Source organism: Aulonocara sp. 'chitande type north' Nkhata Bay, linkage group LG18, assembly GCF_057382095.1.
Source record: "Aulonocara sp. 'chitande type north' Nkhata Bay isolate Kocher_YH1m ecotype deep benthic linkage group LG18, A_spYH_male_GT1.1, whole genome shotgun sequence".
Classification (NCBI taxonomy): domain Eukaryota; kingdom Metazoa; phylum Chordata; class Actinopteri; order Cichliformes; family Cichlidae; genus Aulonocara; species Aulonocara sp. 'chitande type north' Nkhata Bay.
The window spans coordinates 29,024,958-29,048,567 of record NC_141361.1 but is presented as its reverse complement, the minus strand read 5'-3'; the positions used below and the strand labels follow the sequence as shown (position 1 = coordinate 29,048,567).

The window sequence follows — 23,610 nt, the reverse complement described above, 5'->3', positions numbered from 1 at the left end:
CACCAGGCAGACAGCACTTGAAATGAGACGTCTCCCTTATTGCTTCTTTCCCACTACTACAATCAGCCCGTCCTTTCTACCAGCTTAATGTTACCTGGCTCTGCTCTCCTACACTGAGATTCTTCAGCTGGTAGACAGTCACATGACCATCAGTGTCTCCTACCACAACACAGTCAGCCTGAGAGGAAAATAGCAAGGACGTCATCCTCACACCAGGGGCTGCAGGCTGCACAATGACGGGGTCCAGACTGGAGGAAAGAGGTGAATATATGGACAAGACACAGGTGATACAGAGGGCTGCACAGGTGGAGTCTCCTTCTGAGTCTGACTCACATTCAGTTCAATCTTATTTATACAGTGTCAAATCACAACAACAGTCGCCTCAAAGTGCTTTATACTGTAAAGAGAAGGAAGACAGCATAAAGACATGCTGTGGAAGAGAGACAGAGATTAATAACAAGTGTGATTCAATGCAGAGAGGTCTATTAACACATAGTGAGTGAAAAAGAAACACCCAGTGCATCATGGGAATCCCCCAGCAGCCTACACCTATTGCAGCATAACTAAGGGAGGATTCAGGGTCACCTGGTCCAGCCCTAACTATATGCTTTAGCAAAAAGGAAAGTTTTAAGCCTAATATTGAAAGTAGAGATAGTGTCTGTCTCCTGAATCCAAACTGGAAGCTGGTTCCACAGAAGAGGGGCCTGAAAACTGAAGGCTCTGCCTCCCATTCTACTTTTAAATACTCTAGGAACAAGTAGGCCTGCAGTGCGAGAGCGAAGTGCTCTAATAGGGTGATATGGTACTACAAGGTCATTAAGATAAGATGGGGCCTGATTATTTAAGACCTTGTATGTGAAGAGCAGGATTTTGAATTCTGGATTTAACAGGAAGCCAATGAAGGGAAGCCAATACTGGAGAAATCTGCTCTCTCTTTCTAGTCCCTGTCAGGACTCTTGCTGCAGCATTTTGGATTAACTGAAGGCTTTTCAGCGAGTTTTTAAAAGAACCTGATGGTAACGAATCACAATAGTTGAGAATAATACATGCATGAACTAGTTTTTCAGTGAAAATGATGCTTCCTAAGGGAAACATGTATAATGTAAACAGAATTGGTCCTAGCACTGAACCCTGTGGAACTCCATAATTAACCTCAGTGTGTGAAGATGACTCTCCATTTACATGCACAAATTGGAGTCTATTAGATAGATATGATACAAACCACTGCAGTGCAGTACCTGTAATACCTACAGCATGTTCTAATCGCTCTAATAGGATATTATGGTCGACAGTATCGAACGCTGCACTAAGGTCTAGCAGGACAAGCACAGAGATGAGTCCACTGTCAGAGGCCATAAGAAGATCATTTGTAACCTTCACTAAAGCTGTTTCTGTGCTGAGCTCTGAAACCTGACTGAAACTCTTCAAATAAACCATTCCTCTGCAGATGATCTGTTAGCTGTTTGACAACTACTCTTTCAAGGATGTTTGATATGAAAGGAAGGTTGGAGATTGGCCTATAATTAGCTAAGACTGCTGGGTCTAGAGATGCTTTTTGAGTAAAGGTTTAACTACAGCCAGCTTGAAGGCCTGTAGTACATAGCTGATCATTAGAGATAGGTTGATCATATTTAAGATCGAAGAATGAATTAATGGCAGGACTTCTTTGAGCAGTTTTGTAGGAATGGGGTCTAAAAGACACGTTGATGGTTTGGAGGAAGTAATTATTGAAGTTAACTCAGAAAGATCAATTGGAGAAAAAGAGTCTAACTTAACATCAATGGTACTAAGAGTAGCTGTAGATAATATTACATCTGTGGGATGATTATTGGTAATTTTTTCTCTAATGATAAAAATTTGTGAAGAAGTTCATGAAGTCATTACTAGTTAACATTAAAGGGATGGTTGGATCGATAGAGCTCTGACTTTTTGTCAGAGAGAAACCTGGGGTTGTTCTTATTTTCTTCAATCAGTGACAAATAGTAAGATGTTCTGGCTTTGCGGAGGGCTTTCTTATAAAGCACAAACTATTTCTCCAGGCTAAATGATGATCCTCTAAATTTGTGACACGCCATTTCCTCTCCAGCTTACGAGTTATCTGCTTTAGGCTACGTGTTTGAGAATTATACCACGGAGTCAGGTACTTCTGATTAGAGACCTTAGTTTTCAAGTAAGACTGGTTTCTGAGTTTTACAGCTGGGGTGGACGAGGCTAAGCATCAGACTTTCAAATGTAAGTCTGATGTTTCTAGAAATGAGAGCTGCTCCATCCAAAGTGGGATGGATGCCGTCTCTCCTAACAAGACCAGGTTTCCTCCAGAAGGTTTCACATGTCTAGAAACAGAATCGCCAATAATCAGAGTTTGACCCCCGGCGGGTGTGTCACCAAGTGGGGAAAAACAGTTAGACACATGGTTGGTGGTGTACCTGGGGCTTCTGTTTAAGACTATGCTTCCTCCTCACCGTCACCCAGCCGCCGTCTTTCCCCAGCTGCTTGGGGTCTGCCGGGGAACAGCTAGCGGGGCCTACGCTATCTTCAGCTACAGCAGCTACAGGGGCCTGGCTAGCTACGGGTGAATCAGTGATCCTGGCCCTCAGAGCTGCAAATAGGCTACATTGATTACATGTATCATTACTGCTATGAAATAAGAAGTTATCTAAAGGTTTTCAATTCAACTGGCAGATAAGCTACACAAACACACCACTGTGTGTTGGAACAGGAACACCGAGTGACAGCGCCACCCAAAGGTACTCACATGCTCGAACTCAGGTCCCAGATTTCTAGCTGCCCTTCGGTGACAGCTCCAAATACAGTAGGCCACTTTGGGGACCATTTGATGTCGTAGACAGCCTTCTGGGCGGAGGTGAAACCCAACACAGGCTTCAAGTGGTGCTGCTTCCACAGCTGGATGGTCCAATCAGATGAGCAGCTCAGGAACACATCAGGGTTGAAAGGGGACCACGCAACACAGTTTACAGGACACTGACGAAGAAGAAGAAGAGGTGTCTGAGTGTATATCACACACCCACGAAGAAGATTCAGCACCATAAGAACAGCAGTTTGTAACAAACAGTGAAGTTATTATTTTGCCAGACTTCACTCACTCAGAATCTTTCTACAAAGATCGCAGCATATGTGTGTACATATGTTATATATGTATCACATTTTCATTTCCAAAGCAGTTTGTGTTTTATTTACAGATCTAAGTGAAATTCATTTCATTGACTGAATCAGGATTATTGGTATGTGGACAACATTTATACATTCCTGTAACAATGTAGCGCTGCCTTCACATACCAAGAATACTTAGTAAGTTTTAAGGCTTAACATCACATTCACACAGAGAAGAATCTGTAAAGTTTAAAATATGCTGTAAATCAAAGAATTGGTGAAAATGACTCCAAGTTGTGTGTGCAGCATAATTGACTGAAGAATAAAGGAATATGCTGACACAAAATCTAAACAATAAACCTCAGAAAGAAACTCTAAAACCACAATGAGACATAAACCAGTCTCAACCCAGTTCACATCAAACCACATCCACTCTGAAATCAGGTCCAAAACTTTACCTAAGCCTAAAATTAGACTGATACCATTTATGAAGGTGACTACAAACCAGTCCAAAACCAAACCCCTGATCCCAGTATGGCTGAGTCAGTCCAGGAGGACTTACAGAGACAGACCAGTAGGTGTCAGTTTACTTTATCTGTTGTTTTCCTTAAAATTAAGTTAACTGACAAATAAGCAGTGTCCCTACAGAGCCGTTAAACTGCAGTTGGAGCTTCAGTTTGGAATAAAAAGGCTTTTGGGGAAGAAACAGATGTTTTTTCCAGAAGTCTTTGGCAGCGTTTACTCTGAAGAACTTACAAAGTGTTTCCTGTAGGTTTCAAGGAACTGCTGACTGTTGGAGCAGGAGCACTGGTGGATGAGACCTTCCCATGTCCCAGTCAGGTAGATACTGGAGTCCTGCAGGAACAGTGGAACACAGTGGGATACATTGGTTACATCTCAGGGATTTCATGAATCTCTGTTAGAGAACTGTGGATCAATATGGTCGTCATTGTGCAGGAAGGCCAAGATTATTAGATCTTTAGCAAGAATGTTAAAAGGTTATGCCATATGTGGGGTGACTGGAGATGTTGGTGAAAGGTCACAGTGATATGTGGTGTAGCAGACAATGTCACATATCACATGTTCACATATCACGTGTTCACATATCACATGTTCATGTATGAGTGCCTGATCTGTCACATGACTAACGAGATGTTTCTGTAACTGCTGTTGTCAATAAAAAGGACTGTGAGGGGGACCAGGTGAAGAAATTTCCCCTTGTGGGACTAATAAAGGTATCTTATCTTATCTTATCTTATCTAAGACCCTGACGACTCCCCTTGCAGCAAGTAAAAGACAAAGAGCGCTGTGGTCGTCTTGCTTTGATTGGTGATTGGTCCCTGAGTCAGCGGGGTCTATCTCTTTAAGACCCAACAGTAACTTACTGTGGGATGAAAGTCGAAGCAGAGCCCAGGAGTCAGTGCTGTCAGGACTCTTTCTGTCATCATCTCGGTCCTCTTCCCTCCAGTCAGTGTCTCTGTATTTTGAATGCGCCTTAGCTTCATCAAGTCTACGGCAAGAAATGGATCATTTTATATCATTTACCTGACACCAAGGTGAGAGCAGAGAAGGAGTTATTTGATCATTGCCTGTTGTCTGTTTGTCTGTGCAGAAGCCACCACAGAGCAACAGTCAGTCGGAGTTGCACTGTGTTTGTCTCTGTGGTGCCAGGCATGTCTTCATGTTCTAGTCCATGGTTGTTGTTGGATTTTGTGTACTTTTTCTTAGCTTAGAGTATCTATGGAGTTAGCACAGCATCTGTTGAGTATTTCTGTCAGATTGGACTTTTCATTTCCTGTGACCATTGAAATAAAAGCTCTGCTTCTCCTCTGCACACCTTTGACAAAATACTCACCCATTAGAGTTTAACATTACTGCCAACTGCCAAGATTCACTTAGAAAAGGACATTTTTCCTGAGTTTCTTCTAAAATCTTAAAGGCCAAAGAGAGAGTTGAAGTTCTCCAAGGCTGGAACTATCCTGAGAGACAACGATGACCTGTATGCTGTCTCAGCTGACTGCACTGAGCCGGCTGCTGAGTACCTATGCAGTCGAGGCCATCTTTGAAGAAAAACCACTTGCTGATTCTGCCATCTGCACCCACAGAGAGGAGGGCCTCCACCTTCTCTTCCCCCGTCGAGCTCACTTGTTGTTGGGTCCACCTGAGCTGCCACACTGGCCCCAGGTGTCTGTTGGGACTCTCCCTACACAGAGCACATGAAACAAAGACAGAGCAGTAGCATGGTTTACTTTCAGTGTGTAGTAAAAGACCTGCACTGTCCAATGCACACGCCCCTCACCGGCTGCTGACACCACGTGACCTGTTGTCCTTACTGTGCACACCATGGATTGTTATGCTGCCGTCATGTGTGCCCACAGCCAGCTGACTGGGGCTGTTAGCAGAGAAATCCAGAGCGGTCACGGCGCTGTCACAGTGGATAATGTGCTCCGGCCACTGTAGGAGGAAGAACATCCTCACTCAACAATCTGTGCGATGATGATGAGGGGAGCTGACTAAATCCAGTCCAAAGCAAAGTCATACCTTGAGGTTTTTGATGGACCAGCAGCTCACCAGACCTGGTTTCTGGTTCCCAGAGTCAAACTCGCCATGACCCACAGCCAGGAGGTCCTAGAAGACAGCCACACGAGGAGGATCTGTAATCAGTCGTCTGCCTGCTTTCCTGGGTGTTAGTCTGCTTCCTACACGACTGCCGCTTTCCCACGCTGTCTTTCTTTGAACCAATCAGCTTCCACTTTGCATGGTTTACATGTGTGCTCTCTGTCATTCTTCCTTTCAGATTCTCCTTTGTGCAACCCTCCACCTCCCCACCCTCAGCCAGAGCCGTCTTCATCATCATCACCACCAGAGTCTCAGCTGTGGGGGGTCCTGTCCTAAACCCTGGCACTGCTTTGATGGGTCACCACAGTCTAATCGCCAAATACATTCATTTCTCTATCTCAATAAATCATGTTCAGTTCTTTCAAGTGATCAGCATGCTTCAATACAATATTATCAGAAGAGACAGACCCAATATTAGCCAGGCTCCTTCAGCATTTAACTGAGCAAAGGTACGGCCTTCTCTCCACACTGCAGGCGTGTCTGAAAGTTAGCTAACTGTACTTGGTTATACTACCTTTGAATTGTATATTTAAAGATTATTTTTATAACCCAGCTCACTCTGACTTCACCGTTCAGACTGAGAAACAGTCCAGCAACATTAGTGACACACATGAATGACACAAGGACAAAAGACTTGTGTTGCACAGAAATGTACACTAACTTCAAGCCCTTTGCTCTTGAATCAGTTTCTGTGAGTTGGCGTTGATCTTTGTTCTGTTACCGGATTCTTTCTGTTCCAGGTCATGCAGCTCACGCTGCGTCCTCTGCTGAGCTCACAGCTGAAAACCCAGAGACACTGCAGAGACGGACCACCGTCCATGCCCCCCGTCCTCTGCTCCACCATCTCATTCTTCACTGGACACTCTGGGTCTGAAAAAATGATTTCACTCATTACAATCGTAATGCTTCATCTAGTAGTAATGTTACCATGGTGCTGTGACGATGCTGTGAGGGTGCTGTGACAGTGGTGTGAGGGTGCTGTGATGGTGTGACGATGCTGTGAGGGTGCTGTGGTGCTGTGACGGTGGTGTGACGGTGCTGTGGTGGTGTGACGATGGTGTGACGATGGTGTGACGGTGCTGTGATGGTGCTGTGACGGTGCTGTGGTGGTGTGATGATGCTGTGAGGGTGCTGTGACGGTGGTGTGACGATGGTGTGACGATGGTGTGACGGTGCTGTGGTGGTGTGATGATGCTGTGAGGGTGCTGTGACGGTGGTGTGACGATGGTGTGACGGTGCTGTGATGGTGTGACGGTGCTGTGATGGTGCTGTGACGGTGCTGTGGTGGTGTGATGATGCTGTGAGGGTGCTGTGACGGTGGTGTGACGATGGTGTGACGATGGTGTGACGGTGCTGTGACGGTGCTGTGGTGGTGTGATGATGCTGTGAGGGTGCTGTGACGGTGGTGTGAGGGTGCTGTGATGGTGCTGTGACGATGGTGTGACGGTGCTGTGACGATGCTGTGAGGGTGCTGTGATGGTGCTGTGACGGTGCTGTGACGATGGTGTGACGGTGCTGTGACGATGCTGTGAGGGTGCTGTGATGGTGGTGTGACGTTGCTGTGGTGGTGTGACGATGCTGTGAGGGTGCTGTGATGGTGCTGTGACGATGGTGTGACGGTGCTGTGACGGTGCTGTGAGGGTGCTGTGATGGTGCTGTGACGATGGTGTGACGGTGCTGTGAGGGTGCTGTGAGGGTGCTGTGACGGTGGTGTGACGATGCTGTGACGGTGGTGTGACGATGCTGTGACGGTGCTGTGAGGGTGCTGTGAGGGTGCTGTGACGATGCTGTGACGATGCTGTGACGGTGGTGTGACGATGCTGTGACGGTGGTGTGACGGTGCTGTGAGGGTGCTGTGACGGTGGTGTGACGATGCTGTGATGATGCTGTGACGGTGGTGTGACGATGCTGTGACGATGCTGTGACGGTGGTGTGACGATGGTGTGACGGTGCTGTGACGGTGCTGTGACGATGGTGTGACGGTGCTGTGAGGGTGCTGTGACGATGCTGTGACGGTGGTGTGACGATGCTGTGACGGTGCTGTGACGGTGGTGTGACGATGCTGTGACGATGCTGTGGTGGTGCTGTGACGGTGCTGTGAGCACTACCTCCCAGCACAGGCAGCTGTCTGTAAGCAGCCAGCTGAGGGTGGAAGCTGTTTTGCAGGATGCTTCTCTCCACTGTTTGTAAGCAAAGCTGAAACTTGTCTGACAGCATGATGAGCTTCCACTGCGTCTCAGCGTTTAAAGCTTTCACTTCCACTTCTTTCAGTGAACCACAGGCACTGACTGAAGACAAATACAAAAAAACAGTTTCTGTACTGTAAAAAGAATGAAACTGATAAAACTTCTGAATGATGACGAACCCTGAGCCCTGTTTGAATGAAGCAGTGAACCAGTGGGTGCTGCTACCTGTAGTGGCTGTGCTGCCCACTGACACACTCCTGTCTGCACCTCTGCTGGAGTCCGTCACACCCTCTGAGTGGTCAGTCTTCACTGGGTTACAGATACCTGCTGTTTCCTCCTGCTCAGCATCACTTAAAGGCTCATACATGTCGCAGACGGTAACATTTGTGGCTGTGGACATGCAAACATCTGAAAACACTGTGCATTTATAAAAGCTCAACACTCCATCCTCTGTTTTATGGATGAAGTGAACTGCTGAAAGTAGAACTAAAGTAGAAAGTAGAACAATATAAGGATATAGTGAATGGTGGGTTCTACTATTGAGAGTGTGTAAAAAGCTAAAAAGAAGGGTGGGGTAGGGTCAGAATTTGGTGTAAACATATATGAAAGCACAGCTCCATCCTGCCTGATACCAACAGGTGAAGCTGGTGGTGGGTGTGTGATGGTGTGGGGGATCATTTCCCAGCACACTTTGGGCCTCCTTCGCACCAAGCATCATTTCAATGCTTAGCTGAATATTGTTGCTGACCACAGCCTACCCATCCTCTGATAACTGCAAATAATCTGAAAAGAATTTCCTGATCATACCAATGAATTGAGTGTACTTCAGTGGTCTCCACAGTCACAAGGAAGCCTTTGGGACATGAGTGGATAATCAGATAGCTGCAGCCGACTAATCTGCAGCAACTGCATTAAGCTATCAGGTCAACGCAGACCAAAACCTCTGCAGCACCTTCAGCATCAGATAAATAGACACTAATGTGGATAAAAAGGTAAATGCTAATCTGCGGTTCATAAATTGTTGGGAAAGAGGCTAGCTTAATGTTCTAGCTAGCCATTTTTAGCCAGAACATTTGGCTAAAAATGGCAGATAAATAGTTCAAATGGTGAAAAGGTAACAATGAACTACTCTGATATAAACATAGTGAGCTCAAACAAACACACTGTGAACACTACACATCTAAGACAGCGACGCACTTCCACACACCAAAGTTTGGGAACCAAATATTCATCACACTTTAAATAGACTGAGTCCAAAAGCACAGTTTGAGATGAAAGAAAGCCATGTTCTAAATAAAGCTGCCAAAAATCAAGTTAGTCCAGCTTCATGTTTAGGTACACTGACCTGGGTGTGTTTAAAACTTTTATAAAAGTCACCATTAGAATAACAGCTTCACCTGCATCCACCACCATCAGCCCGTTACTCTGGACATGCTTGTTTTTTGTTGTTCCGGTCAGCGTCTGCACTGATCGCTCCACATGTTTGTCCCTGCTCACTCTGTTTCTGCAGACCTCCTCGTACTGATGGTTTCTTGCTCTGTGAAAACGAGGTAAAATCACAACGTGCCAGTAGCGCATTTTAGGTGCATATGTAAGCGTCTCAACCAGTCAGATATGGGAAACACTTCACCCACATGGTAGCTTCTGCCTCATCAGCATCCACACACACAAAGGTGCTGGGCATGTCCAGCAGTGAAAAGGTGTCTGTCTCAGAGATAAAGACCTCCGTGATGTCCTTCAACATGTCCTCTGTCACCTGTTCTTTCTCCGTGTCCTTTTTTACCTTCACATCTAGCAAGAAAATATATGAACAAACTCTTATAAACACCACAAAGATACGTTGTAGGTGTGACCGAGAACTGAGAGCTTTAGTCACAGTAATATGTGGAGATTTAAAAAAAACAATTTATTAACCTGGAAAACTGAGGGGAATGTCACGTTTAGAAAACATGTCCTCGTCATCCACGGACTCTGTGGTGGACTGGCTGGATATTCTGCTGCTGCCAAATACTGACCTGGAAACATTGCGAGCACATTTTTACAGGGTGAAGCGTGTAACCTGCAGTCACTTTAGACAGTTTGTCCTCGCTCTCTCCAGGAAGTGCTTGGCTGTGGCTGCCTCCCTGCACCATGGACCTGCTCAACTGGTGGCACAATTTAGTAAGAAGCTGTGCTTCAGCAGCCCTGGTTGATTCAAACTTCTGCTGTTTTATAATTACTGAGCTTAAATGTAATGTAATGGTTTCCACCCAAACCTGTATCACTGGGAGTTCCCCGACTGATTCAATCACGTTCACATATCAAAGATTTTAAAAGAAAAGAGGATAGGTCAGGGTTCAAGGGTCCCCAGGTTATAACCACAATGCTGCCCAACCTCAGAACACGAGCGAGGGACAAGCCACACCGGCGTGGACGTCACCGAGCTTAATAAGAGCCACGTGAGGTATGGCGGAACAACGACGTACCGATGAGAACTTAGCTACTAGAAAAGATAATACATGGAAAGGCCTGCAGAGAAAAATGATATTCAAATTCAAGCAATGCTTTAACATTTGCACTCCACACATTTAAGCCTCACAGAGCAGCTCCAGCTGCATCACCTCAGACTCTGGTACCTGGAGAAAGGCAGAGTGAAGCTGCCCGTGGCTGTTGGCTGGTCTGATGCTGAGCCCACAGACATTTCATCCACAAACAGCATGGGCTGCACTGCTCCTGGATCAGCCTGGTACAGCGGCTGAGGAGTGACATCATTGTTTACTTCATCAAACACCTGCAAGAAACACAGAAGCTAGCTACAGCTAACTTGGTACTGCACTCAAGGGCACACTGGAGGTACTTCTACATCACTACATGCTCGCTACATCATGGTATTTAACTCCACTACCTGCATCTCTCCTTTTATTGCCTTTTTCACTCGGGTAACTGCTTTGAAAAATTGGTGAGTGGTAGTCGAATGTTAATTTTAGAGGCATCAGAATAATCAGTCATGAAAACAAATCCACAAAATGAAGTCTTGTGTTTTTGTCTGGGTTGCAAAGTAAAACTGTGACTACAGCCTGAGTTTGATGTAAGCCTACTTCTTTAAACTTTCAGCATACATATGCATTAAACACAGTCTACGACGCGGGTCTTTACTCTGTGAAACTGATGAGAAACTGCGTCTAATCTGAATCTAGTACCGAGTCTGTGACTGGTGTTCTCATTTACAAACTGTTCAGAGGACCCACAGACTGTGAGGACAGTGTCCGTGTGATGCTCAGGTACCCGAACAGCCTGTCTGGGAGTCTGAACCACGTTCTTCTCCAGGACTTTGCTGCCCCCGAGGCTCCGCCTGCTGTGACAGCCCAGCACACTCGTGGTTTGTCTGGAACGCTGGTGAGATCCGCGTGGGCCTCCGTGTGAGACTGAGGTGGTACGAGAGGAGCTGGAAGGCAGCAAAACAACAAGTGACCGTGGCTGCGTGTACGTGCAGACAGCTGCAGTGAAAAGAGTACGGCTAACGTACGGTCTCAGAAGCAGGGGGCATCGCCGCTTTCCTCCGTCTTTCCCCCCCGTGGCAGACATCGCTGCAGTGCGCCTGCTGTTGTGGGTTTCCTACTGCGGTGCTATGGCAACGGGACATGCCCAGTCAGAGCTCGTGCTCGTGCGTACAGGGAGGGTAACTGTTACACTGTGCTGGACATTAACACGTAGATGTATACAGTCAGACCATATCAACATTTTCACATTTTCCTTAAAGTAAAGTAAAAAACGTTTTTTAAACAACAGTTAAAAACATAGGTTACCACCATCTTTACTGTCGCTGTTCAGTTTAACCACGTGTTCTCACTGGGTCTCATTACATTTATGTATATAGTTGCCTCAGAAAACTTTATATTATTAAGACCCAACAATAATCAGAAAAGTCCCCATGAGCACATACGTGGCAAGAGTACAACGGAAAAACTCACTGTTAACAGAAACACCAGAACCAGGCTCAATCTGACCGACCGCTGAGGGGGCGGAGACGGGACCAAAGACACAGATTAATGGTTAAATACAGAGTAGCGTGTAAATATAGGCCTATTGCAGGGTAACTGACGGAGAATTCAAGGTCATCTAACACAGCCCTGTGGGCTTTACAAAAAGGAAGAGAAGCCAGTGTGGGCAAAATCTGCTCTCTCTAGTCCCCGTCAGTATGCTCACTGCAGCATTTTGGATTAACTGAAGGCTTTTCAGGCAGTTTTTAGGACATCCTGATAATAATGAATTACAGTAGTCCAGCCTGGAAGTAAGACAGAGCCTGATTATTCAACATCTTGTATGTGAGGAGGAAAATTTTTAATTCCGTTCTGGATGTATGAGGGAGGCACAGAATAGTAGCAAGAGACAGGATATTTCTAACTTTAGAGATGTTGCGCAAATGGAAGAAAGCAGTCTTACATATTTGTTTAATATGTGTGTTGAAGGACATGTCCTGGTTAAAAATGACTCCAAGGTTCCTCACAGCGTTACTGGAGGCCAAGGTAATGCCATCCAGAGTAAGAATCTGGTTAGATACCATATTTCTAAGATTTTCAGGGCCGAGTACAATAACCTCAGTTTGATCTGAATTAAGAAGCAGAAAGTTAGCGGCCATCCAGGTCTTTACGTCTTTAAGACATTCCTGCAGTTTAACTCATTGGTGTGTGTTATCTGCAGCACAGTACCTTTATCTACAGCATGCTCTAATCTCTGTAATAAAATATTGTGGTCAGCAGCACTGAACGCTGCACTGAGGTCTAACTGCAATAATATCATTCATAACCTTCACAGTTCTGAGTACATAGAATTCATCTGCACCTAACGATACATACTAGGGCAAAATAGTTCTCATTGGTTACATGTCTACAGGTTAGCTAACAGAGCTTTTTCTGTTTGCAGCTGTTTTGGGATTGTGAGGAAGACAAACACATTCGGTCTGTTTTACCTGCAAACTGCACAGGTATGTGTGTTCTTTTAATGATTGCTGGACAAACCTGTGATTGATTTAGCAGATAACAAAGAAAAAACAAGATGTTAAGAACTAAAAGACAGTACAGACTGTGTGGCTCTGGTGTTCAGGAGAGCATGAGCTTATGGAGAAGATTGTCTTGATGCAGGCTCAGTCATCCAGGAAACATGAAAAGGTTGATTCTGTTCATCTGGATGTTTTCAGTGGGAGAAACGTTTCATCGTCATCAGCTGACTTCTTCAGCCTCAGCTGACTGCAGGTTTCAACCTTATAAACAGGACATTTGCACAATGACGGAAACCAGCTGACTGACAAGTTTTGGACTACTGAAGGTGTTCCTAAACAATTACAACGTCAACGTCTTTAAGGACTTTGCAAAATGGGCTGTGGAGCAAGGAATATGTGAGGGATTTGGGATGATCCCCCTTTGAGCAAACACTTGACAACAGTGGGAAGAAAAAACTTCCTTTAATATTCAAAACCACCACAACGCCTGAAATTGTGCTGGTGTCAGAAGTTACAAAGAACCTTAGAATGTGGAAGCTTACAGTACTCTGGGAAAAGCATATGGAGGAAACTTACGAAAGGAAAAGGAAAAATATGGTGACTTGGTCAAGGACTGCTAGAACCAAGGCTGGAGGGCAAGGTTATTCTCCTGTTCTAAAGTGCATTTAAAACAGAGGAGGGGCATGGTGCCAATGACCCTCTGCCAGATAAGAGCTGGTGTTAGCAGGACCCTTCCAAAAACCCGTGCCCCCATGCATGCTGTTTTAGCAGTTTTAACGACTGACTGACTTCAGTTCTCAGTGCAATGATGTACTGTTGTTTCTCATTTTCTCAGTGGTTGTATAGACTGTTGAGATGAGAGTGACTGAATCGGCACTCACCTGCTGGGCCAGGTGGGAGATCAGACTGGCATTGAAGAGGAGCTTGTCTGCACTGATGTGCAGTAAATCTGAAATGATCCACAACTGTCTGAGTTTCTTGATCTTCCCCATGAGAGGATATGCAGATTTTTTTTCATGATGTCTTTGTGTGTGGACATCACAGAGTCGATGTAAGCCTTGTCATAAGGTACAGGATAGGTCAAAGTCTCATAATGTTTCCCCGGGCCCATTCGTATGGTGGTCTCTGGCATCACCACCGTCGTGTCCAAATTCATGGGCTGCATCCTCCTGAGGACCCGGCCTTCGCGGTCTACGTGGGCCGGGTCCTCAGAAGGTCGGGTAGACCGGAAGTAAACGGCCGTGAAATTGGACGGTCTAGCCTTCTGATTAGCGTCACCGCTGTCTCGGTGGAGTTTAATAAACTCAGCCGTCTGATCCTTGCTATCTAAAATATAACAGGACACTGGCGTAAATTCTCGACTGTCTCATACTTCTGTTTAATCAGTTTTCTGTTTGACGTTTAGTCAGCTGTGTAAAAACCAAGGAGGAACCCACCCAGGGGATTAATAAAGTTTTATTTTATCTAATCTAATCTACTAACTTTAATCTCAGCCAAACCGATTTACTCACGAACAAACAAAACACTGAAAAAAGCCCAACAATAACATTTTTAGGTTGTCTAAGTGACTTATATATTACGTTTAACCCGAGCAGCGAAAGTCCGCGGTGATCTGAAAATGATGTGCCGGAGTTGTGCCGTTCTCGGCCGCATCAGTAACCCTCGAGCTCCCGGCTAGCTATCGAGCTGGTGGGTAGCAGACGTCTCCGAAAACGTCGAAGCACTTTTGCAAATATGCGATATCTTGATAAACCGAGCAGATATTTGATGTCTACACAGCTACTTTCTCGCCTGAAAATATGTTAAAAGTTTATTTTGTGACCCAGAAAGATTAGTATGAGTAATTTTAAAACTTAGTAGCGGCCGCCATTGTTGGAAACTGGAGTTTGGCTGGGCCGCGCTATGAATTCTGGGATATGGTAGGCCACGAAGGACACACCCGACCCATCCTTCAAATTCGGGGAAAAGGAGGACACATTTGTCGGCTGTATTCAGAGGAGTCTACGAATTTGGACAGCCTTCGGCGCGTTGCTGTGACGTAATCGGTCTACAAATGCGGCCTCAGGAGGATGCAGCCCATGAATTTGGACACGAGCGACCCATTTCCTGGGCAATGGCATTAAGACCTATCCAATGACTCCCATCCGTGGGCACCATGAGCAGTTTGCCTAAAAACTGTGAAAAACTTGCAGGCTTGGCCTGAGTAGCTTCAGCTTCTGCTGTCTTCACCTTGTCCTCTGGACTGGACTTTTCTGATACAGATCCCTTCGTATTGTTGGGAACACCGCTTATTTCCCTAGCCAAGATGAACAGCAAAAACACAAACGATTCTGCTGTCCTCATTGTTCTCTCGTCAGTGTACCTGGAGCTAACTGAATCGAAGACAGATAAAGTTGGAGCACGTCTGAATATATTGTTTGAATTCCTCATTGAATTAGCAGATTGCATTTGTGTGTGTTCAAAGTCCTTCCTGTCTCTGTTGGGAATAGGTAAGCGGACCATGAACGTAATAACCCTGCTAAAGGAATCATTACAGAGGATGAGGCATTTGGAATATTTTTAAAGAGGTATTGGGTAATAAGAACACACCCAAAGTTCGGCCTAATTATTTTATTAATAATAATCAAGTTGTTAAAGATAAGACCGAAGTAGCAAACGAATTCAATTCTTTTTTGTAAATGTTGGACCTACTTTAGCAAATCTAATCAGGAAAAATGATGATCCAGGAGATGAGGAAGCCTGGATAGGTGATAATAGAATGGTTAATTCCATATTTTTAGCCGATACTACCATAAAAGAAATAGTAGCAATCGTAAAAAATTGTAAAAATAAAAAATCTACTGATTGTGATGGTATAGACATGGTCATAATTAAAAAGACAATAGATTGTATAAGTACTCCTCTTTGTTATATTTTTAATCTTTCGCTACAGTCAGGAGTATTTCCTGACAGAATGAAAGTGGCAAAAGTAATACCATTATATAAATCAGGAGATAAGCATAGTTTTAACAATTATAGGCCAGTGTCTCTTTTATCACAGTTTTCAAAATTGCTAGAAAAACTCTTTGCACAAAGACTTGATAGTTTTATTGAAAAATATCAACTAATACATGAAAACCAATTTGGATTTCGTAAAAATAGGTCAACGGCATTAGCGTTGTTGACTTTTATTGAAGATATTTCATCTGCAACACATAATAATAAATACACAGTGGGAGTATTTGTTGATTTAAAAAAAGCTTTTGATACGATACAACATTCTATTTTGATTTCTAAATTGTATAACTATGGAGTGAGAGGAGTAGCATTGAATTGGTTAATGAGTTATTTAGAGAATAGGTTGCAATATGTTTATTATTTTGGCAATACTTCTGAAAGACTGAAGATTGTATGTGGTGTTCCTCAAGGTTCTATTTTGGGACCTAAACTCTTTAATTTATATATTAATGATATTTGTGACGTATCTAAAAGGTTAAATTCGATTTTATTTGCAGATGACACAAATTTTTATTGCTCTGGAGAGAATTTGAAAGACTTGGTTGAAATTATGACTTCTGAGATGTTAAGAATAAAAAAATGGTTTGATGTAAATAAATTATCTTTGAATCTGACAAAAACGAAATATATGATATTTGGCAATCGTGTAAAGGAGGATAAAGTCATTATGTTTATAGAGGAAGAATTGATTGAAAGAGTTACTGAATTTCGTTTTTTGGGTGTAATAGTGGATGAGAATTTGACATGGAAATCTCATATTGAACATATTAGAAAGAAAATGGTCAAAAGTATTTATATTTTGGGTAGTATAAGAGATTTATTAAATTATAAAACAATGCGTATTTTATATTTTTCTTTGTTTTTTTCATATATCAACTATTGTGTTGAAGTTTGGGGGAATACATATGAGAATACCATAAAACCTTTAAACCTATTACAGAAGAAAGTTATACGAATAATTCATAATGTTAAATATAGAGAACACACAAACAAATTATTTATAGAATCAAAATTATTAAAATTAGGAGATTTAGTGAAATTACGGACATTATTAATTATGTTTAAGGCTAAAAATAATATTTTGCCTTTTAAGTTACAAAGAGTATTTTTGATGTGTTCAAGGGGAGAAGAGAATAGAAGGAAATTTTATTTTAAACATCAGTTAGCCAGGACTACACAAAGATTAATGAGCACAACGGTTAGGGGTATAAGACTGTGGAATTCACTTCATTATAATTTAAAGAATTGTATAAATTTACAATGTTTTAAAAAGTGTTATATGTTTAAAACGATAACTCAGTATGAAGAATGCGAATGAATGTGATGTTGGTTTGGGATTCGACCGGAGAGAAATGTCAATATTAGTTTGTTCCTGATTTTTGGTGCCCACCGGTGATATAAGTTCGATGGTAGATAGGGGGCAGGGTTTAATAAGAATATTTTCTTCTTCCTGCTCCTTTTCACACATGGTTGTTGTGTTTTGTTGACAGAAGATGTGGTTGTTTTGTTTGATTTGTAGTACCAAGTGTGAAATAAATAAAAATGAAATGAAAAAAAAAAAAATGAAATGAAATGTGCGAGGCTTTAACGTGTCAAAGGTCAGCATTATCTTTATGTTTTTAGTGTTTATATCTCAACAGAAGTTTTTTCCTTCCCTCTCTGGAGCCAACCTGCACATTTACACACTGAACATTGCAAAGAAGACACAGGATTAATTAATTTTAAAAATGAAAAGTCACGTTGCACAAGTGTTCAAACCCTGCTTTACACCGAATTACTGTTTTCCAACAAGTATTTAGACCCTTTATTTAAGTAAAAGTCACAATCCTACTTAGAAGTTTTCCGCATCAAATCACACATAAATGAATCAATGCCTGTGCCACCTTAATGTTGCTGCATTTTTCCCTTGTCGCATTGGTGAATTTCAATATATCGCCTTTCCATTTCAGGCCAACTTTCTAATAATTCAGCCTATGCACAGTATCAACTAATCAAACCAGCACTGTGTAGGTTACATAATCATTCAGCCCGAACAGCCAAATATCTATATAAACAAACACAAATGTGGTACCATAATTCTCTAAATGTAATTAACATTTCATGGTATTTGGTTGCAACAATATTACTAGTCTTCCTTTGTGGTAGTGGCAGCTGAGTGCAACATCTTTCAGGATGGATAACACCAGTGTCCCCACTCCTTCCTAGAAGGGGGATGCTGTTGTAAAGACAGACCTCGTAAAACAGGGTAGATTAACTACAGCTGGAGGACAAGGATAGTTGACCTCAAATAAATTATGTACATAACAAGGCATAGCTCCCATTTCAGTTGTGCGTGTTATTAATGTCCTCTCGGATCATGGGAAATTTGGAGCAGGCATCTCTGATCTCAAGATATTGGTATGGTAAATTTTTCACTTCATCATTTCCCTTTCACATTGAATATCTCCTTGTGCTTGTATCATTGTGGAAGCCAAATAGGTCATTAGGTCTTTTTTCTGTGCTCTAAAGAGACCTACATAATTTTTGAAGTAGTGTCATTCGAGGCTATTAAACAATGTGCAGGGTGTCTTGATGCATTCTCATTCATCCAGGGAAGTAAATCTCCAAAAAGTTGATTCTGTTCATCTGGACGCAGCGTTTTGTGGGAGAAACGTTTCGTCACTCATCCAAGTGACTTCTTCAGTCTCAGCTGACTGCAGGTTTCCCCAATCTTATAAACAGTACATTTGCATAATGACTGAAACCAGCCCACTGAAGAAACAATGGGCTGGGAGGTCAGTTCCTTAATCTTAATTATGCAAATTCTCATGACCATTGATCAAAGACCACTGATCAATGGCCATGAGTCCCATTCACAGAGAGTTGGGGAATGGCTGCAATCACAGCATTGTAAGATGGCAAAAGATGTACCCTTAGGCCCCCTCCTCGATTCAGAGATGGTCTTTCCCTTTTCACGTAAATGGCCTCCTTGACTCTGCGCTCAAACCAGCGTTCCTCCCTGTCCAGGATGTGTACATCCTCATCATTGAAAGAGTGTCCACTGGCCTGTAGGTGTAAATAGACTGCAGAGTCCTGGCCTGACGAGGTAGCTCTTCTGTGTTGTGCCATCTGCTTCGCCAGAGGTTGTTTGGTTTCCCCGATGTACAAATCCTGGCAATCCGCCTGACACTTAACAGCTTACACTATGTTACTCTGTTTGTGTCGGGGGACCTGATCCTTGGGGTGGACTAGTTTTTGGTGCAGCGTGTTTTGGGGTTTAAAAGCCACAGAGACCCGGTGTTTAGAAAAAATGTGTCTCAACTGCTCCGATACTCCTGACACATATGGGATCACTACAGGTTTTTGCTTGGGCAGCGGTTGTCCTTCTCTCCTGGATCGGCTGGAGCTTTCTTTCTTTCTTTCTGTCTTTCTTTCTGTCTTTCTGTCTTTCTTTCTTTCTTTCTTTCCAGCTTTGACAAACGTCCAGCTGGAATAACCACATTTACTCAGGGCCTTCTTGATGTGCTGTTCTTCTGCCTCCCTGGCCGCTGTGTCTGTGGGGATGGTGTTCGCTCTGTGTTGTAGCGTCCTAATGACAACCAGTTTGTGCTCCAGTGGATGATGAGAGTCAAACCTTAAATACTGATCTGTATGTGTAGGTTTACATTACACGTCAACTTTTATATGTCCCCCATTCCTGATGGAAATCTCACAGTCTAAGAAGGCTAACCTGCCACTTTTCATATCCTCCCTGGTGAATTTGATGTGTCGGTCCACCGAGTTAATGTGATCTGTGAATTGTGGTATGTCCTGAGATTTGATTTTCCCAGGTGTCATCCACATATTTGAACCAATGGCTTGGTGGTGTTCCAGGGTAGGATAGCAAAGCCCTCTTTTCCACTTCTTCCATGAACAAATTGGCCACGATGGGTGAAAATGGGGAGTCCATGGCACACCCATGTTTCTGCCTGTAGAACTGACCCTTGTATGTGAAGTAAGTGGAATGAAGACACAGTCCCAAAAGCAAAACACACTTGGTTGATGCTGAGAGTGGTCCTGTTGCTGAGGTTGGTGTCATCCTGTAATCTCTTACGGACTACCTCCAACGCTTCCGTGACTGGGATGCAAGTGAAGAGAGATGTAACGTCGTACGACGGGTTTTGGTCAGTGGTTGTTGATCAATGGTCATGAGAATTTGCATAATTAAGATTAACCCTTGTATGGTGTTCGGGTCTGTGAGACCCGTGTTCAGTTTTTTTCAAAAGAAAAATTAAACAATTAATTATTTTTTCACGTGTAAATGTGTTGTGTCTTTCCACTCACTCCACTTGATTATAACTGATTTATTTATAACATTTTATATAAAAGAAAAACGAGAAGCACATTAATTCATAAATGTGATCTAACAAAGGTAAAGGGAAAAAATTAACCATGTTTGCTGTTCATATGTCTTGTAATTGGGATGAAGTAAACATCTGTTGAGTAATTTAACATAAAATTGTTTGATAGTGTTAATTTGGAAAGCCAAAACTCTAGCGGGTCCACCAGACCCATGAACACTGGCTGAGTAACAAAAATACGAACACCACACAAGGGTTAAGGAACTGACCTCTCAGCCCATTGTTCCTTCAGTGGGCTGGTTTCAGTCATTATGCAAATGTACTGTTTATAAGATTGGGGAAACCTGCAGTCAGCTGAGACTGAAGAAGTCACTTGGATGAGTGACGAAACGTTTCTACCACAAAACGCTGCGTCCAGATGAACAGAATCAACTTTTTGGAGAATGTGCAGGGTGGTCAGCCACCATTGTACATTTGACCACAGATGCACCTGTGGTGAAATCCAATTACATTGCAAAATGTTTAGATGAATCATTTACATTACTGGTTAAGAGTCATGTTTGGCACATAATTTAATCTGTAACATATTTGATGACTGGTATTACATTATATAACCTCCAGTGTTAATATTTCTGCTCGCAATTTCACTTCAAATTAATACATTATTAAAGCTCGCAATAGTCAGCATACATATAGAGTCAAAACCTGAACTTTAACCGTTTTTATTTGAAGGCAGTTCATTTTAGGCAGGAAAAATGGTTTACATTTCTGAAACTTGTCCAGTTGGCGGCAGTAACGCGACATTCCCCCAGCCCCAAACGAACAAACAGAAGGAGAAGAAAACCAGAGAGAGCTACTAGGAGCTTTGAGGATCATGGGACAAGGAATTTTGTTCTATCCTCGCGCATCTTGAAGTGATTTGTCCTCGAGCGCATCTACAAACAGGCTCACGTCCGCGAGCTCACCAAGGCACGAGCCAGAATGTGAACAAGTAAGCACGGCGCCGTGTTTCAGCTTCAGTCATAATTAAATTAATAAAAGTTTTACACGTTAGAGTGCGTTAACCGCGAAGGAGCAGAGATGAAGTAAGTCATGTCCTGGCTTCAATGCCCGGTGCTTTCAGTGATGTCCATCCGCCCTCTGTGTGAGCTTTAGTTTTGAGCCCAGTTAGCTTAGCCGGGATGCTAACGTTAGCTAAGAATCGCCTGAGTTTCAATGCAGATTTTGTAGCTGGGTGTTTTCAGACATTGGTTTCCAGCCACAGGCAGAGCACAGTGAACCTGAGTCATAACTGGTGGTTTTATTTCCAGATTACATTAAATGTGTGCCTATATATATGCCTGACACAGTAAACCTGTATGAAAGGTGAAATCATTTCAACATAAATGTAAAGACAAAGTGCAGTTCTAAGGAGATTAGAATATGAACTTAAAACATGTCCTTTCATCAAGTTCAAAGGTCGTGGCATTGGACAAATGCACATGCCATTTTGTTGTCAATCCTGTCAAAGTGATGTGCTGTTTTTGATTTTGCAGGTTCAATGCAGATGACTTAGGCTCCTTCACTCATTTACTGTTTTTCAAGGTAGAATATTACAGGTAAGACGATAAGAAATATTTTCATCTAGACTCAATTTATTTGTAAAATATTGCAGGAGGAGTCACTGTTGCTCTTGTTAGCAGGTCCATAAGATATTGTGTGAAGTGGAAAGGATCCATGTGTCCCCAACGCTCCAACAGACAGCCTAAGGCCTCCAAGAAGAACACCAAGACAAGCCCCGCTCCAGAGGAAGAAGTCATCCAGCGTCAGCTGAGAGGGCGGAGGGGGAAAGGCAGTACTGGTGACAGCCTCTGTATCGCAGGTGAGGGAACAGGGTGCGACATCCTCGACATCATTACCACTCAGGAAGAGAAGCATGTTGGTGAAGAAGATGGGGGAAAGGCGGTAGAGATAGCTCATAAAGAACTGGACGACTTGGATGAAGACCGAGTCTCTGTTTGCAGCAGCACAGCGTCTGGTCCCTCTTTTTATCACTCCACCTACAGAAAAGCGAGGCCTTCCCAGAACCTGTGCTTGGCCTGTCAGAAGCTCTACCAGAAAGCAAAGAAGATAAAAACACCAATCATAAACAAACTGCTGGACAATGGTGAGCACACTAATGGCAGCATGAAAATATAATGTCTTTGGGAAGAAGTTCATGCTATAGCTACTCTTCCAAAGGAAAGATGAACAATTGTTAATAATACTTGAGAAATAGCACACTTGCACTGCTTTTATTAGCCCTGCATAAAAAGAAATCTAAAAGTATAACTACACATTTCAGTAACCAGTATACAATTATGTATTGTTTGTTGCATGAAGTGGATGAAATGCTTACATATGGTTTAACTTACAGTACCAAATTAATAGCCGTCCTCTTTTGCATCTATATTAACAACAAACAGGTAAGCACAGTTCTGTAACACTTTGATTTTGATTCTTGTTTAGATCCTATGTCCCCGACATGTGACCAGTGGGTCCTTATCAAAAAGCGGACATCCCAAAGGTGGCCTGATGCAAGAGGGTAAGGCTGAGTGTACACTGTATGTATGTGTGCGTTTGACAAATTACCATCATATTTAAGCTGATTGTACTGCTGCCTGTCTGCTCTGTCAGGAAGCTTTTGAGCCACATAAAGAAGATAAAGAAGGCCTGTGAGAAACAAAGTGAGCAGCGTGTGGAAGAATCTGCCGTCTGTTCAAGGCCGCACACTTTCCTCCACAGGTAACGTGTTTGCCTGCATGAATTTCTTATGACTGTAGCTGTTCTCATCTAAAATGACTTGTATGTGCTGTGTTTTTGGGCTTAGGAACCTCAGACGATGTGTGAAAGCGAAAAAGGAGAGGAAGAAGAATAAGAACAGGAGGAAGAGACAGAGAGACGGTTCGCAGGGTACTCGTGTCGCTAAGCAGCAGCGTCTCCACACCAACACTCCCATCAAGATGACCTGTGTAGAGCCAAACAGCCGCCGAAAAAGCAGCAGTCAGGGGAACAGAGGTGTGACTGCTGAGGCGATTCCCTCGTCTGTGACACAGGAAGCCACCACACCAAGCAAGAGAACACCAAAGCAGACGGGTAGATTCAGAAACTTGCTGGCTGAGCTACGGAGCAAGAGCAGCATGATTGTAAGAGAAACACACTAGTGAGGAGGCAGGATTCGAGTGCTAATCGCTTTTAGTCGTGATGTTCTGCTGGTCTTCAGTATTGTTACCTATTCGGTGGCCTATGCCTAGAGTTCCTTGACAAAGTGCCGTCGCAGTTCTGTGCATGTTTTGTTTGTGATCCTTTAAAATTAATAATAATATTTATTTAATGTTCCTTACAACTGGACAGCTGTGAATAAATGTTTATGTTGATCTCA

At 43.2% G+C, this 23,610-nt stretch overlaps 2 protein-coding genes across 8 annotated transcripts in view; one reads left to right on the top strand and one right to left on the bottom strand.

Moving 5' to 3' along the window:
• dnai4 (dynein axonemal intermediate chain 4) overlaps positions 1–11,567 on the bottom strand; it is a 13,660-nt gene extending 2,093 nt beyond the window's left edge. Inside the window, exons 1-16 of one of the 3 annotated variants that reach the window (XM_086270580.1) lie at positions 11,422–11,567; positions 11,181–11,340; positions 10,532–10,686; positions 9,831–9,931; positions 9,551–9,707; positions 9,314–9,453; positions 8,142–8,324; positions 7,839–8,018; positions 6,452–6,600; positions 5,653–5,739; positions 5,411–5,565; positions 5,154–5,314; positions 4,497–4,621; positions 3,868–3,966; positions 2,756–2,982; positions 95–248 (exon numbers count right to left, since the gene is read on the bottom strand). In XM_086270580.1, coding sequence (XP_086126706.1) covers positions 95–248; positions 2,756–2,982; positions 3,868–3,966; positions 4,497–4,621; positions 5,154–5,314; positions 5,411–5,565; positions 5,653–5,739; positions 6,452–6,600; positions 7,839–8,018; positions 8,142–8,324; positions 9,314–9,453; positions 9,551–9,707; positions 9,831–9,931; positions 10,532–10,686; positions 11,181–11,340; positions 11,422–11,480 — 2,292 coding nt within the window. In that variant the 5' untranslated portion in view covers positions 11,481–11,567. Of the gene's footprint in view, positions 1–94; positions 249–2,755; positions 2,983–3,867; positions 3,967–4,496; positions 4,622–5,153; positions 5,315–5,410; positions 5,566–5,652; positions 5,740–6,451; positions 6,601–7,838; positions 8,019–8,141; positions 8,325–9,313; positions 9,454–9,550; positions 9,708–9,830; positions 9,932–10,531; positions 10,687–11,180 lie in introns of all 3 variants that reach the window. The other 2 variants (XM_086270581.1, XM_086270579.1) reach the window with 2 other exon arrangements.
• Positions 11,327–23,610, top strand: LOC147308903 (uncharacterized). Of its 5 annotated transcripts, XM_086270588.1 has the most exons (7): positions 11,327–11,559; positions 12,819–12,879; positions 21,746–21,808; positions 21,893–22,356; positions 22,698–22,773; positions 22,866–22,973; positions 23,059–23,610. In XM_086270588.1, the coding sequence occupies exons 4-7, from the start codon at positions 21,927–21,929 to the stop codon at positions 23,390–23,392; spliced, it is 948 nt and encodes a 315-aa protein (XP_086126714.1). In that variant the 5' UTR covers positions 11,327–11,559; positions 12,819–12,879; positions 21,746–21,808; positions 21,893–21,926; the 3' UTR covers positions 23,393–23,610. The 5 variants fall into 5 exon arrangements, with proteins under 5 accessions (XP_086126714.1, XP_086126712.1, XP_086126710.1 ...); XM_086270586.1 differs by lacking the exons at positions 11,327–11,559; positions 12,819–12,879 and adding an exon at positions 20,996–21,201 and having other exon boundaries at positions 21,890–22,356; XM_086270584.1 differs by lacking the exons at positions 11,327–11,559; positions 12,819–12,879 and adding an exon at positions 20,996–21,295.